Raw genomic sequence first — 16,555 nt, 5'->3', positions numbered from 1 at the left:
ACAGGAACAGAAGATGCACTTACTTTCTTTTGGACTTGGGTGTGAGAGAGGAAGCATCCTTGCATGGCCGGCCCCGTGGGCGTCTATCTGAGGGGGCCGGGCTCCCTGAGGGCGTGGCCCCAGCACTGCTCAGGGGAGGAGATGGTCCTTGCTCAGAGGGCTCCAGACTCTTATCCTCTGATGACATTCTGTATAAAGAGACAAGCATATTCATATATTACATGTGTTTGTATGACACTGGTCTGACAGAAACACCTACAAACTTTAAAAGATTTGAACAAAGCTAAAATCGTTCAACTTTTATCATGGCAATAAATTACTTAATAAAAAACAATGTAGAAAATTTATTTAAAAAGTCAATCTGGTTACTTAGAAAACATTGGTGAAGCAAAGTTTACATTCAGCAAACTAAAGAAATAATATCATTATTGCATAACCAGACATTCATCCACAAAGTAGGCCCGATAAAAGATTTAGATGTTTTATGTTTTAAGTAACAGACATTTTTTTATGAATAATTTAAGAATTCTCTGTCCAAAATACAAGCTTCACTTTTCTGATGTGACACATGCCCTATACTTTTCTAGACTGTTGTAGATGCTTTACATTAAACAATATACATGATATACAATAGTGCTGTGTTCGATACATCGATACGACGATGTATCGTCACAGAGATTTGAGTATACGAGTATCGAAACAGCTGGCCCTGTATCGATATTGTGGCACGTGTGCAGCAGTGGACCGCACTTAATTTGAATACAAGAACAACGTTTAAAATGGAGCAGAAAAGCGCGAGGTTTCTAAAAAAAATTACGAATAGAGCATAATATATAGGCTATAACAAGGTTTAATCTGGTCGCAGAGGAACACAACTGGGTTGCCTGATATAAAGAGACGTAATCCCCGAAACAGAGCTTCACACTTGCGCAATACGGAAATATCTGCTAAATGTGCTACTTATCTTTGTCAACCTGGCAACCCTGTGCACGCTCTCTCTCCACTGTGGATAAATGCGTTTGCTTTCTGAAAACACCGGTTTTAGTTTTAGCTTGCAGTTTAGCGATCTCCACTTCAATATTCTATTCTCGTAAAAGTGTAATTCATCAAGTGTTCATTTATGAGAGAGAGAGAGAGAGAGAGAGAGAGAGAGAGAGAGAGAGAGAGAGGGGCTGTGTATGTATGAATTACCACTGTTTTGCCGCGTTTCTCTATTAACAGTGAAGCTGTGGCTTTAATTCCTTTAGAAACAATGATGTTACCAGCTCCTTGTTGAGAAAGATAACGTAGCTCTTGAGCGATTAAGCTATTTAGTTGATAAAATTGCGGGGCAGCACTAAAAATTTTGTTCCTGAATGACTGAGAGCGGCCGCAACGTGATCTGTGTGAGTGACTGACCCGGCGTGTGTGTGCGTTAGATACAGAAGACAGTGCATTAGTTTAGAACTCTTCTAATTTGTATTCTGCAAGAAGGCCTACACACTTCCAAATGACAACACATTTTTAAGAATATTTAGATCATGGAAATTAAGTATCAAAATATTAGATACCTTAAAAACCTGAATAAATTGTAAATAAACATTTTCTAACAAAAAATTGCAAAGTAACAAGTAGAAAAAAAGACAAATGCACAAAGAACGTGTATGGAGATTTTTCCATCTACAGATATTTCCCTGACCTTCTTTTCTCTGTAAATTAAAGATGCACACTATTGCTGAAAAACACAATCACTACTCAGCAGTCAGATGTCTGTATGCACAAAGACACAGATCCCTAAACAAGACCACATCTGCAGATAGGGATGTAACAGTATGAACATTTCTTATCACGATTATAGTGACCAAAATTATCACGGTTATCAGTATTATCACGGTATTGTTCAAATGTGCTGGAGATGTTAAAAAAGTACCGACACATAAATCACTTCACCAAGTTTTATATTTAAAAATCAACAGACAACAAATAAAATGACTTTTTGTTTGCATAATCACTAAAACAATAACATTACCAATGATGTTCGGATTTTAAATGACAACTTGACTGACAACAGTTTAATAGCATGTTGAAATATCTAACGTAAATGTTCACATAAAGCTTTGAAAAAGTTTCATAAAAAGGTAAACCTCACATTTCAGCCTTTAAATAAAGAAAAGATACAAGTCAAACTGATAATTGATTAATAAATGATTTTATGTATTTTATCTGCTCCATAAATAATTCTAGATAGCTTATCTGAATTGTTTAAATGTGTAGAATCCACATAAGCTTGTTTTTCATCAACCGGTCAAAATTTACAGCAGGGCATGCAAATTCAGTCCGTTTTTGTGCAGACAGAAACTGCATACAGGCTGAATGTAAATACAGGTCTCTGTAAATCCATTCACTGATAGCAGGTGGCGCTTATGGAAAAATTTAATTAGAGCTGTTTCCCGTAAACTCCGTGGACAAAGCAGTATTGCGATTAAGATCACTTCCTTTAGGCATTACATGGAGCGAAGATGAAAACAAAATGCCATCGAATCATTTCTGAAGTCAGTTAGAACCTTCAGAGGTACATTCATATAATTAATTCATTCATATATTCATTTGGATAATTCCCTTAGCACTCTTTTAAAACCTCCCAGCTTTTTCGCCCTGTTTTCACTCAAAACGAAACTACTCTGCGTGCTGTGCACACGTGAGACTGTTACTTAAAACTGTGCTTTATGCTGGACAGTATTTATTTATCACGAGTTGTTCAAATCGCGGTAATCTAATACGGTTTTAATGATAATTAAAAGATGAAACGGTAATACTAACCGTGGGGAATTTTATCATGATTTATCGTCAAACCGGTATCGTTACATCCCTATCTGCAGATGAAACTTTTTTGTAGAAGCATTTTTTAAATTTGAACTAGCACCTTATGACTACACCACGTTATGTACAAGAAGCTGCAAAAAACAAAGGCGCAAGTGGAATGTACTAAACATGGTGACATTAATTCTTAAGTAAATATAATGGGCGATATATTGCGTCACCAAAAATTATTGAGGTCATGTACATATATCGCGCGATAAGTCAATATATTGATTATTGCGACAGAGGTAACTTTAGAATTTAGTGGCCAAATTGGCTGGTGAGAGAAAAAGTTAAATTCAAACCCTGGTCATCAAGGCAAAAACACCAATTATGCTCGTGGTTGCTCTGGTGGCATTATCGCTGTGGCTTTCTCTGGTTCTGAATGCTGTGACCGAGCACAACACATGCCCTAAAGTTTTGTTCCGAATACTCATAATGCACATGTAAATGAATATGTGAATCAGATTGTAAGGAGTAGGGTTTTTATATAAATGGAACTCAGAATCTGAAATCAGATTGGATTAATTCCAAAAATTATAACAACTAAACGTACCTAGCGTTACTCTCAACAGCAAAACAATTAAACTCTGCTGGCGAAGTAGGCCTATGTAATTTATGTGCCACTAGTATCACCAAAACTGCTACAATGATGAGTGTTTTTAAACAAGTTCCCAGAACACTCCTCCATCTCCAATTGGTTGTCACTGGTTGAGTCAATGTTGCCATGTCCAGCTGGTCAGAAAGCTCAAACAGCTGCAAGTTTTAGAGCTCTGTTGTTCCATGTATATTTACGTTATGACTTAAAAATGTGCATGTAATGCATTTTTTCCTGATCGTTTTGCGATTAATCTTTGTTATGTTCACGTAGTAACTGAGTTGATGTGTATCAAAGTTTTAATGGAAAAAAGTGTTTCAAACAGTCCTCATCTCTGCAGCACAGCAGTGCTGACACACACCTGCTAAACGAAGCTTTAAGCTAAGCACCCTCAAACGAAATCAAAAGCACCCTCAGTTAAAGCTGTATCAATGACATTTTATTGCAGATTTGGCAAAACTATCCAGTGCATTATGGTTTGCGCTCTGGAGATCAATTTCTATTTCAACGTGTTTTTGAAGTGCTGAGCAATGTAGCTAATCACAGACATATCTGTTGATTTCTTGAATCGGAGGCATTTAAGTTAGAACCCACTCAATGCTCAAATCGCCAGAGTTTTTGTTGAGGTGTTGTGTTCAGCACGAATCATGTCATTATAACAAAGTGCTGACGCGATGCAAGTAAGAGATTCGTTGTGCAGCGTAGAGAACTTTATTGATAATAACGTATCTTTGTGAGATCGCGATGAACTAAAATGAGTGACAGCTTTTTAGTGATTTTGAATGGAGCGCTCTTTGCACCATAGCAACGGACGCCACTAATATATATATATATATATATATACACACACACACAGTATTTCACAGAAGTGAGTACACCCCCCACATTTTTTTTTAAATATTTTAATATATCTTTTCATGTGACAACACTGAAGAAATGACACTTTGCTACAATGTAAAGTAGTGAGTGTACAGCTTGTATAACAGCGTAAATTTGCTGTCCCTAGTCACTAATGTCTAAACATTAATGTCTAAACACACACAGCCACTAATGTCTAAACTGCTGGCCACAAAAGTGAGTACACCCCTGAGTGAAAATGTCCAAATTGGGCCCAAAGTCTCAATATGTTGTGTGCCCACCATTATTTTCCAGCACTGCCTTTAACTCTCTTGGGCATGGAGTTCATCAGTGCTTCACAGGTTGCCACTGGAGTCCTCAGCACTCATGCAGCCCCAGACCATGACACTCCCACCACCATGCTGTAGGCAAGACACTTGTCTTTGTACTCCTCAACAGGTTGCCACCATCTGAACCAAATAAGTTTATCTTGGTCTCATCAGACCACAGGACATGGTTCCAGTAATCCATGTCCTTAGTCTGCTTGTCTTCAGCAAACTGTTTGCGGGCTTTCTTGTGCATCATCTTTAGAAGAGGTTTCCTTCTGGGACGACAGCCATGCAGACCAATTTGATGCAGTGTGCTGCGTATGGTCTGAGCACTGACAGGCTGACCCCCCCCCACCCCTTCAACCTCTGCAGCAATGCTGGCAGCACTCATACATCTATTTCCCAAACACAACCTCTGGATATGACGCTGAGCACGTGCACTCAACTTCTTTGGTCTACCATCACTTAGGGGTGTACTCACTTTTGTGGCCAGCGGTTTAGACATTAATGGCTGTGTGTTGAGTTATTTTGAGGGGACAGCAAATTTACAGTTATACAAGCTGCACTCTCACTACTTTACATTGTAGCAAATTTATTATTTAGTATTTATTTACTTAGTTCCATTGCCGGAAAGTGAACCAACTCCAGCGTAAAGCTAAAAACAGCTTTTTTAATGTGACTGAATTTGTATTTAACATGATTACAATTCAATAGATCTTGTAAATTACTAATTATAATGCTTATATTTCCTCAGTTATTCAAAAAGCAGCTACAGAAAACGAGCAAAGAATATTTACATTACCCAAAAAACATCATCACAAGCTCAGTCTAGCGCGAGTTTATGCACTTTAAAATACGCTCCCGTTAAAATCAGTGAAGCTATCTACACTGTATGATGAATAAATCTCTTATACTTACATCGCACGTACATCTGCACTTTGGTTTTTATGATGAAAGAATTCGCAAGTCAGAATTCAGTCAGTGCGCGCTGAACAACGAAACTCCGCTGTTTTCGGTGATGACTCATCTGAACACCTCTGATTGGCCATTGCATTCATTAGCATACCATAATCATGTGTGATTGGCTATAATGCGCAACACTGTTAAAACGTGGAAAAAGAAATAAAATGGAACAAATAAGCCCTAATATTAATTAGATAGTATTACTAACCTGATAATAATAATTATAATAATAATAATAATAATATTGCTCTGACTATCGTTGGCGATATCTCTGACTATCGTTGATGCACCATACTATCGTCTATCGGCACAACCCTAATGCCTAATATAAAATAACAAATTAGGCTACACAAAGTTTAAATAGGTGAGGGTCAAAGACGAAAAGGGTGTTTCAAGCATAAAAAAAATTAAAGTACAATACAGCTTTAAGTTTTGTTTCTTCCCCATACATTAAAATGTGTCCTGTTTAAGTTTATATTTTTCTGAACAAAAAATTATTATTATCATGCATTTTTTTATGTTTGACCGAAGACACGCACTAAGATGTCATTCAGTGTAACAATATTTATATACCAAAAAATCTTGTTAGGCATATTTAAAACATGAATCATTTGATGACATTTTAAAAGACTCTATTTAAGCATCACAGTGCAGCCCTCAAATATCAATTAACTTTCATTTTTAAATCTTTATACTTTGCTAATGTCCTTCAAACCACTATGTTTTCCAATTTGCCAGCAAGAAGTTTTTGTAAGGAAGTGAAAATCATTTAAAATATATTAAAACTTAGTATGATTATAAATTCTTACTTGTATTTTAATAAGTACAGGTCAGAATAAGTATATTGTTTCAGTTTTACATAAATATGTGTTACACTGAATGACCATGGTTTGTTACTCTGAATGACTATTTGCCAAAAAGAGAGATAACATTGCCATTGTTCCCATAACTGAAATATTTTTAGTATTATTCTGTGTCATTAAATTAGTTTTAATAATAATCCTGAGTAAATGACTGCAGAAACAGATGTTGAAATATAATAAGCATTTTCCTGATGCTCCCCTGCTATGCTTGCTTAGCTTGTCACTTTGTTTCTGACTTGCTCGGCCTCAAAAATTCCTGCTTGCAGCCACATTTATTAATACTTTTTGTTTGCAAACATAAATGACATTATGAGGATGAGTATTTGGGGTGGGCCTCAGTGATCTCTCTTGAACTACTGACATACTGTAGTAAGGGGGTCTCTCTGCCCAGAATTATTGGCAAGCTATTATTCCAACAATTACAATCTTCAATACCCTTCTCTTTTCCTGGCTAAAGGCACATTCACACCAAGTATGGTAAGGATAAAGATTTTTTTTTAAAGTGGGAAAAAAAACCTTCTGAATAAAAGAATAGCTGATTCCACAGCACGACTAACGATAACTGCACAGAGAAACGATATTGTTGGATTTTTTTCCCCCCCAGCTGATGAATGATAAAAGCATTGACAGTCAATTAGAATTCATTCAACTTTAAAGAGCTCAAGCATTTAAAGTGGCAGACAAAAAAATCTGCAGCACATGCTTAGAATGAATAGTGCTATTGCTCATCGGTGTGGAGGATAACATAGTTACTGTTATAGTTATTTTATAGTTATTGTTCTTGGTGTGAACAGGTTTTAAGAGTGCCACCCAAGCTACTGGGTCCACACTTAGTTTATTAGCTTTTTGGCTTTTTACAGTGCCTAGTGACTCCCTCTGTTCATGGGTGTCTATAAATAATCAATAATCAAATTAAACAATACCAAAATGCATTCAAATATTAATATTTATTAAGTTTAACACATATTTGTCAATGCTACACATGCCTCATTTATCTGTAATATAAATAAGATGCTAAAATTGTTATTTATACAGTGTTATTTACACTGTCATTCAGTGTAAATAGGTTTGACACTGTGGTGTAACCGAGAATTTGCATTACACTGAATGACAAAACTTCAGCTAATAAAGCTAATATTTCAGGCAATCAAATGGCCACCTATTTCAAACAGTGAACTTTGTCCAGTAAAGTTAATCACAATTACTCACAACACCTACTTGTTTTTCAAAAAAATCTAACATTAAAAGTGTTTTTGGCATTTCACTGAATGACATTGGTTTTTGTAACCTATGTTACCACACCATGAAAATGTGAAATCATCAAGTATTTAAGAGCAATAAACTAATTTTTTGCAGCACCACACGGTCTTCCAGGAGCCATTTAATAATATCACAGACTGCCGAATGACTATCAGTTTTTTATATGATTTCAGAATAACTTCTTATTCCTGTTACACTGAATGATCTCAGTTAAACTGCATTTTCTGGACAAAAGTTCCCTGTCCATTTAAATACTTAAAAAAACAATAAGAACATAAAAACATTTTTAACTTGGTATTTTATATGTTTATTTAAAGATGTATTGGTAAAATCAAAGTCCGGACCATTACGCTGAATGACAATTTTACACTTTGGAACATTATTTCCTCCATATTTTGACATTTTATTGTCACAAAAGTTATCTGAAATATGAAAGTAGACAATTTACTTATTTAAGATGTTTTTTATGCATTTAAAATGACTTTTGTAAATGTAATTTGATGCGGACACCAAAATGGTGACGTCACGTCTTTGACCCGTATACAAAACTGAAAATCAGCAAACACTGTGGAACCAAATAACTAAGAAACATAGAACATTTATTAGTAAAACGAATAAGTTTGGAGGCACTGCATAGGCTACAACTTGATGTAAAATAAAATAGATAAAACACACAAAATTTAAATAAAGTAAATATCAGCAAACACTGTGGAACCAAATAAATAAGAAACGAATGTTTAAAAAAAAATAACTTCCAAAATCACCTTAGATAAACAGCAAAAGTTAACGCTAAAGTCGAAACTAAATCTTCCGAGATAGTCTCGTCTTTCTCACCTCACTCTTCTTGTCAGTCAGCTCGACTCACGTGATAAATGAACTCTGACTACTGCTCCTGATCTGTGATGCAACTGTCATTTGGCACGATGCATTGAGCAGCCACGTTCAGTTTTTAATTGTAGTGTCTGTTCTCTAACTGAACTAAATGATTTTTATTACTGAAAAAAAAATCTAAATGACGAAGGGGGACGGTGCTGCGGTGTGCAAATGACATAACTGGTGTTGCGGCTTAACACTAGTAACACCGTAAACACCGACTATCGCAGCAAGCCTACTGGCTGAAGGATTTCTACCACTGCATGATATATCCCGCACAACCCTGTGACTTAGTGCAGCATTCTCTCCAGCACTGAGAGGTGAATCTGAGGAGAGAGCAGTGCTGTTGACTCATAGCTGATGATCGTGAGCACAGATGTGTGTGGATGAACACTGGGGAGAGATGCAACTCAATGTGACGCCGCTGCTCTCCATGGAGCACTGCTCAAATTAATTTAGAGATTTTATTCAGCACAGTCATGCTGAGGACAGAGGAGGAAAATGAGGGAGGAAAACCCCTGCGCCCAGCAGAGACTTAGAGAGGCCTGAACTGCTCCTAATGCTCCTAATTTGAATGCTGCTTTCACTGCCGGCGTCACAGGGCCCCTTCTCTACCTGACCGCAACAGCCTGACGGCAAACCCACTCACACTCACTGTGCTGAAGGAAACGGAAGTCATTCAACGGTTTATATCTGAAAGACATTGCAGGGCTACACAATTAATTAAATTTATGAAAGATAATAGATATGGCTTTGTTTGATATACATAAAACAAAATCTGCATGTGATTCACTGTGCTGTCTCAATTCTACTAAACACACTTCAAATTTTGCTCATGATATAGCGTTTTCAATGGCTCAGAGCTGTTCGATTTAAATCTGCTGTGCAAAGCAATCCAGCTTCTCTTTGTTTTAACATTCTGAACATTTCTAACCCCTTTTACAAGGGGTAGAATAATAAATAAATAACAAGTTATTTGACAAATCTAACACAACACCAGTCACAGAAAAGAGACAGTAAACCTCCAAAAGTGTTTACTCAGTTTTCCACCAAATAAAGGCTTGAGAGTTTAAAAAGGAAAAGAAAACGGCATCTTCTGAATAATACTATACTAAATAATATGATCACTAAGAGGAATAATAATTCAGTATTATATTAGAATAAACTTCTACTTGACTGACTGGGTTCCAATTAAGTGTAAGTTAACTGGGCCAAGACTCTGCTATAACTACAGTAAACCATACATACATTTTCATGCTCAAGAAAAAAAAAAGAAAACGGCATCTTCTGAATAATACTATACTAAATAATATGATCACTAAGAGGAATAATAATTCAGTATTATATTAGAATAAACTTCTACTTGACTGACTGGGTTCCAATTAAGTGTAAGTTAACTGGGCCAAGACTCTGCTATAACTACAGTAAACCATACATACATTTTCATGCTCAAGAAAAAAAAAGTGATTATATATACTGTACTGTATATATACTGTACAGTGTATATTTACTTATAATATACGTTATTGTAGCCAATTTAAATGTTAATATATTTTAACAACTAATCAGACAAAGTAGAAACATTTATAAAAATGATATCACTGATATAAAAAAAGCTGTAGGTGCAATTTAAATGTTTGTAACTCAGCTTTCATTTGAGTGTATACAAGTTAAATTGATTTTTAAATATAATTTATCATTTTTTAGCTAAATTAAAAGTTTAATTTTGGTTTCAGTAAAAATTCTATCAAAAGCATCACTACCTAAAATATGAGCAATATTACTCATAACACTTGCCTTACAAATCAGCAAATATGTTTGGTATCAACACAGCAATATCATCAAGTATGTGATGGAAATGCGTACAGGGTTGTATATGCTCCGTTCCCCCTCTCTCACGATCACTTGGGAATCTGAGAGGCTCTGGTCAGGCACAGGAATCCTCTCACTGTGGCTGTTTGGAGAACTCCAGCCAATCAGATGAGAGATGCCTTGCTATGATTCAGTTTGCCTGGCACTCTTATCTGAGCCAGCATTGGCTTGGCTGTGAAAAACAAGACTAGGCGAGCGACATCAATTCTGCAGCGGATGACTTCAGTATTCTGCAGGCTTCTACACAAGAAAGACCGAATGACAACAACAAACGCTTCAAGTCTTTCTGAAGGGGGCCTTTTGGGAGGCCTAGACTGCTTCCTCACTGCCATATTGTAAATGGAGTAACCTCTACAGCAAATACTGTAGGGCTGCATTTAACGATTATCTTGATAATCAATTTATTTCTCACTTAGACTTCAGCTACATCTAAATGCTGCCACTTCACACTAAAGTTATTTGTTGCTTTTGTTTAGTTCCTTTTCATCACTCAGCTGTTCAGCTGTTGACTCTGGCTCTATTATGTTGTGTTTGGAGTATATTATGTTTTTCCCATGGCGTTTGGCTGTTTTTTTTTTTTTTTTTTTTAGATGTACTTTTATGTTTACGCTTTATAAAGTGCCTTCAGCACTGACTGAACTTTGCAGTGCATCAAGTAAACATTCTTATTACCGTATTGTTGATTATAAGACAAGCCCCCTTTTCAAGAAGTCCCTTTTGAAATAAGGCTTTTTGAAGACCAAATCTTGTCTTTTGTAAAGAAAATGCTTTTATTTGAAAATATTTTCATATTGAAATGTTTGTATTGAAAGTAAGGCTAAAAGGAGCCTAATGATTGTGTAATCTATCAACTATACGTATATCATAAACTCAATGAATAATCAATGAATGAAGGAATCTCTCTGATTGGCCTTTGCATTTATAGACTCAACAGAATAGTATGTGATTGGTTATAATGCGCAATGCTGCAAACCCGTAAAAGGAAATGTGCAAAATTAACAGATCTAAATTTAACACTGCAATTGACACTTTTCATTTCATTTTCACTTTATTGTGACAGATTTAATTGAACTGTTCAGGGCATTTCATACTGTAGCCAGGGGATCACCATGTGATGTCAACATCGTGGTGTCCATGAAGAGGTGACCCACCCCATGTAGCTTTTCTAGAAGATAGATATGTCTAGAGACAAATTTCATGTGAGAACATCATTTTACTTATTATTCCTCTAAATTGTTATTTCTTTTAATGCTCACTGTTATATTGACTTTTTTATGACTAAATTTGGTAATGGGAGAGTAAAAATATTTTTAAAACGTACACCGTTCAAACTATGCTGCTTATGTTGAAGTGTTTGGGATGTGGCTTTTAATGATGAGACCTTTTTTGTAATCAGGCTCTCAAAAAGTATATAACAATTTGGATATAGATTTATCGGCCAACATATCGGTTATCGGCTTTCAAAAAGAAAGAATAATCGGTTATCGGTATCGGCCAAAATTTTCATATCGGTGCATCCCTAATAAAGACTATGAAGACAAATATAGTAAATGTTACCATTAGGGATGCTCCGATTCGCCTTTTTCGCCTCCGATACCGATACCTAGGGTTCTGTATTGGCCGATACCGATACCGATACCAGTGACGTTTTTTTCCCTCATTTAAATAAATGTAGAATTTATATATCTCTGTGTGTGGAACTGATAATAATTTTTTCACAATCTACTAGATACAGACTACTTCATTATAAAGAAAAATAAAATAAACAAATATGAAAAAATATAGGCCTATGTATATTTATAATCTATGACAAAAATGTATCAAACTAGGTTAGTGGATAATTCGGCAGCAAAAGTTATTCTAGAAAAATCAGTGCACAATAATTTTAGAAATCCAAACATTTAGTGAAAAAACAATATTTTGTGGGGAACCAATAAAAGTGTTGCACTACATATGGTAAAATGTTACACATTGCTATTTGTATTATAATAAAATCCATTCATTAAAAACATTCATGAATGTATTAATATACAAGTATATACTATAAAATTTAAATACATTTCTTTTAAATGTATAGCATATTTTTTAATAAGGCAACAACATATGATAGATACGATAGGACAAAACAAATACAGTGCAGCACAAACTGTTTTTATACAGTCTATGAGCACGAAGCGCTTACAATGTGTGCCGTGTTGCTTCAAGCACATCATTCTGCACACCGGATGTGCACATTGTAAGCGCTTCGTGTTAAAAACTGCAAAGCACAAAGGGAAGAGAAATTGATGCGTAGTGTATTACAAATGCCAGTAAAAATCAGCTGTGGCGGGTATCGCTGTCAAATCACTAGCCAGTTTTGCGGGTTACTTTTTGTAAGTTATGTTCACTCATTAATTTCTTTGGGAAGTTCATGCAAGGCAAATCTGCGCAGGTTTAGCGCAAATACTGAACTCGTGAGACATCATGACATTATCGAGTATATTGCAAAAACCAAACAAAACACACCTAAGTTACAAAGTGCACGCATACGCGACGTGACTAACTTTGTGCTGTGCGCATTTAGAGTTCATTCTTTCATTGCATGATTCAGTCTGTAAATATGCATTACGAATGATCAGATAATTCAAGATAAGGGGGTTGGAAAATGTATATATTTATATCAATTCATATAGATAATATCACACGGAGAGTGCAGTTTAAAAAAAAAAATCAGCATGTTACAAATGTGATATTGATTTTATACAACAGTTCAATAAACAATAAGTTAATATCAAGACTTATGTTTTAGACACCATATTGGCTGTTTTTGCGTTATTTCGCCAACAGAAAACATTCCAAGTAAAAATCAATCTAAACGTATTGGAAAAGATTAATTTCTATCACTGCTGTGAACTGACCACACAGAATATGAAGAATATCAAAAACTTTAGGAGTCAGCTGTCCACGGTATCCTTAAGATATCAGCACAATAACACACTCAGCAAAATATTGTCTAATTATCCTTATCAATAAAATCCCAGAAAATATTGAGATATTATTTTTTGTCAATATCGCACACCCTTAGTACCGACACAAAATTATTTGCAATAGTCGCTTTGTCATGTAGACAGCCTCAAGCTGTTGGTTTATTTCGGTTTTCTTTTTGGCTGGTAGAAGTTATGAATGGCCGGTAACTTAAAAATTTGGTAGCCAAATTGGCTGGTGAGTAAAAAAGTTAATTTCAATCCATGGTCGTAACCGAATGCGACCAGGGTTTAAAGGCCGAAGGAATGACTGACAGCCACAGCGGAGAAAAGAGTTTGTGTGAACTTTAATGTAAGGACTTAAATATTCATATGTAGCTCACATTAAGCTAGTGTATGGCTTCAGAAGTAACACAGAATCATTTGCACAATCGGGGAAAATTCTCGGATTTGGATCGGCCCTCTCTGACCAATACCCGATCCCAGAAAAATGGCACTGATATGAATATCGGATCGGCGCATCCCTAGTTACCATGTAGTCTATGCTATATAATAGCCTATGTGCAAAAAAGGGTTAAAATCTCATTACATTCTTATGACATTACAATCTAAAAACAAAAATAATACTTCTTAAGACAGAAGTTAAAGTCACTAAACTAAAAATGAAAATAAAAATCAAAAGCGCAGACTAATTGTATTAGGCTATTTTGATTACCCCACTTTACAGTTAGGCTACTGCTATCATAAAAATACACTTAGGCCTACTTGTAAGTTTAAAATTCTACATATGGCACATATGTAAATATTGTCAAACTATAAATATTTCATTAAAATGTATATTTTAGTCAGAATTATTGCGTTCACATTTCATTGCGCTCTATCTGTTTGGTGAGCATGCACGCAGCAGTGCTCGTTAATCGAAGTTTAGCAGAGAATCGCATGCAGAAGGCTTATCCAGTCCTGACAGGAAAATGGAAATATTTCCTTGACTTTCTAATACGGACTGAGAACATACCTGTGAAATTCAAGTTATGCACTGAAGAAAACACCACATCTCAAACCCATTAATCAGTGCAAGTAGCCTATCTGACAGGACAAGCCGCATTGAACTATACATGTTAACTATAGCCTATCTTGTGCGTGATTTTAAAGCCCTTAAAGGGCTAGTTCACCCAAAAATGAAAATTCTGTCATTCATTTCTCACCCTCATGCCGTTCCAAACCTGTAACACCTTTGTTCATCTTTGGAACACATATTAAGATATTTCTCATCAAATCTGGAGCTCTCCGACCCTCCATAGACAGCAATGCAAATGCAATGTTCCCGGGTCCAGAAACGTAGTAAGGACATCTGTAAAGTAGTCCATGTGACATCAGTGGTTCAACCATAATTTTACAAAGCCCAGAGTTACCGACTTCCGCCATTTTGGAGAGTATCCAGTGAACGTAAACAACGTAATCAGGGTTTACATTTAAAACGCTGATTACGTTGTTTACGTTCAGTGGATACTCTCCAAAATAGTGGAAGACGGTAACTCGAGGAGAAGAATTGTTGAATAAATTATGTTATTATTGTTTTCTTTGCGCACAAAAAGTATTATCGTAGCTTCGTAAAATTACGGTTGAACCACTGATGTCACATGGACTATTTTACCGATGTCCATATTCTGCTTTATTCTGTATTATTGTTAAAAAATATATCAATATATCGTAGGGCTGTAGTACTCGAGTCCAGACTCGAGATATTTTTCTATCGTCTCGGACGCGTTGGTGTTTGGATTCGGAATTGTCTCGGACTTGGTCATTGGACTCGCCAAATGTTCTCGTTGGTCTCGACCGAGTCCAGCAATATGCTTTTTTTTCTCCTTCAATACAAAACCACATTTGCATGTCGCGCCTGAAAACGCGTGGAAAACGCTAGGCTCGCCGCTTTCTGCTTCTTTCCAAAGCACTCTGTAGCCTGCGCTCTATGCTTGCGCTCCCGTGGCGTCTGCCGTTGCTTAGCAACTTTGACATGCGCTCTCCATGAAGACGCCGAAGTTTCAGCAAAGGATAAATGGATTTGCAGCACTAAAAATCCCTTGCAGTAGCTCTGCTACTAAATTTATTTTAAAAAATGGCTATCCTTGTACAGCTATGATCAGCTGTTTCTCCGTCTTGGCTTAGCTTTCAATTTTGTTACGGGAAAGGATGAAGCTGATTAGTTGATTCTTGTCACATGACCCGTGGTGCACTTGCTGTGTTTTGAAAAGTTTAGATGTTTCTAATTTAATTTTCTACCTGTTAGATTGTGTTTTATTAACGTCTACACCTACTTCCTTCTACAGCATTTATTAATATTAGCTAACTTTAATTTCAGCATTCACTAATGCATTATTCAAATGACAAGTTGTGTTTGTTAACATTAATGCACTGTGAACTAACATGAACAAACAATGAATGAACAACTGTATTTTTATTAAATAATGTTAACAAAGACAAAAATAAATAGCATAATAAATATATTGTTAATTGTTTGTTCATGTTAGTTAATACATTAACTAATGTTAACAAATGACACCTTAGTGTAAAGTGTTACCGACTCTTTTTATGAGGTTAGAATCGTATTTTCTTTGTCATTGCAGTATGAACATGTTATTTAGCAATGGGCACCGAAACGGGCTATGAAATAGCAGAGTTGGTGGATTTAGGCGCCAGAGTGCAGAATTCAGCACTCAACAAAACTCTGGCGTTTCAGCGATAACTCGTCTGAACATCTTTGATTGGCCATTGCATTAAATAAACTCAATGGAGTCGTATGTTATTGGTTGTAATGCTCACCGCTGTAAAAACAAAAAAACAAAAAAATATTTAGTTTTATTTGTTGGCCCTAATATGCAGAGTTAATTATTCATTTATTTATCACAAGTAATCATCATTGCGCAAAAAAAAAATTAAAAAAAATAAAAAAAAAAACCTCCACTGTTATCACACATAGCAGAATTTCCTCATATCATGCAGGACTATTAGAAAGGCAAAATCAATGCAAATCAGTGGATATGTCTGCTATAATAGGATAGGTGTGTTATGTTGGAGCTAAACTCTGCAGGGCATTGGCCCTCCAGGATCTAGTTAGGAGACCCCTGTCCTACAGAGTTGTTACTTTGCACATGCTTTTTG

The 16,555-nt window shown here is 35.9% G+C and overlaps 1 protein-coding gene across 1 annotated transcript in view; it reads right to left on the bottom strand.

The window, feature by feature from the left end:
* The window catches only part of kmt2ca (lysine (K)-specific methyltransferase 2Ca), a 168,146-nt gene that overhangs the window by 137,585 nt on the left and 14,006 nt on the right, over positions 1-16,555 (bottom strand). The window contains exon 2 of the mRNA XM_016231219.1: positions 24-188. Within this exon, the coding sequence (XP_016086705.1) occupies positions 24-187 (164 nt within the window). The 5' untranslated portion in view covers position 188. The remainder of the gene's footprint in view (positions 1-23; positions 189-16,555) is intronic.

This window comes from Sinocyclocheilus grahami, unplaced genomic scaffold, assembly GCF_001515645.1.
Source record: "Sinocyclocheilus grahami isolate Dianchi unplaced genomic scaffold, SAMN03320097.WGS_v1.1 scaffold385.1, whole genome shotgun sequence".
NCBI lineage: Eukaryota > Metazoa > Chordata > Actinopteri > Cypriniformes > Cyprinidae > Sinocyclocheilus > Sinocyclocheilus grahami.
This window is presented reverse-complemented; position numbering and strand designations above follow the sequence as displayed.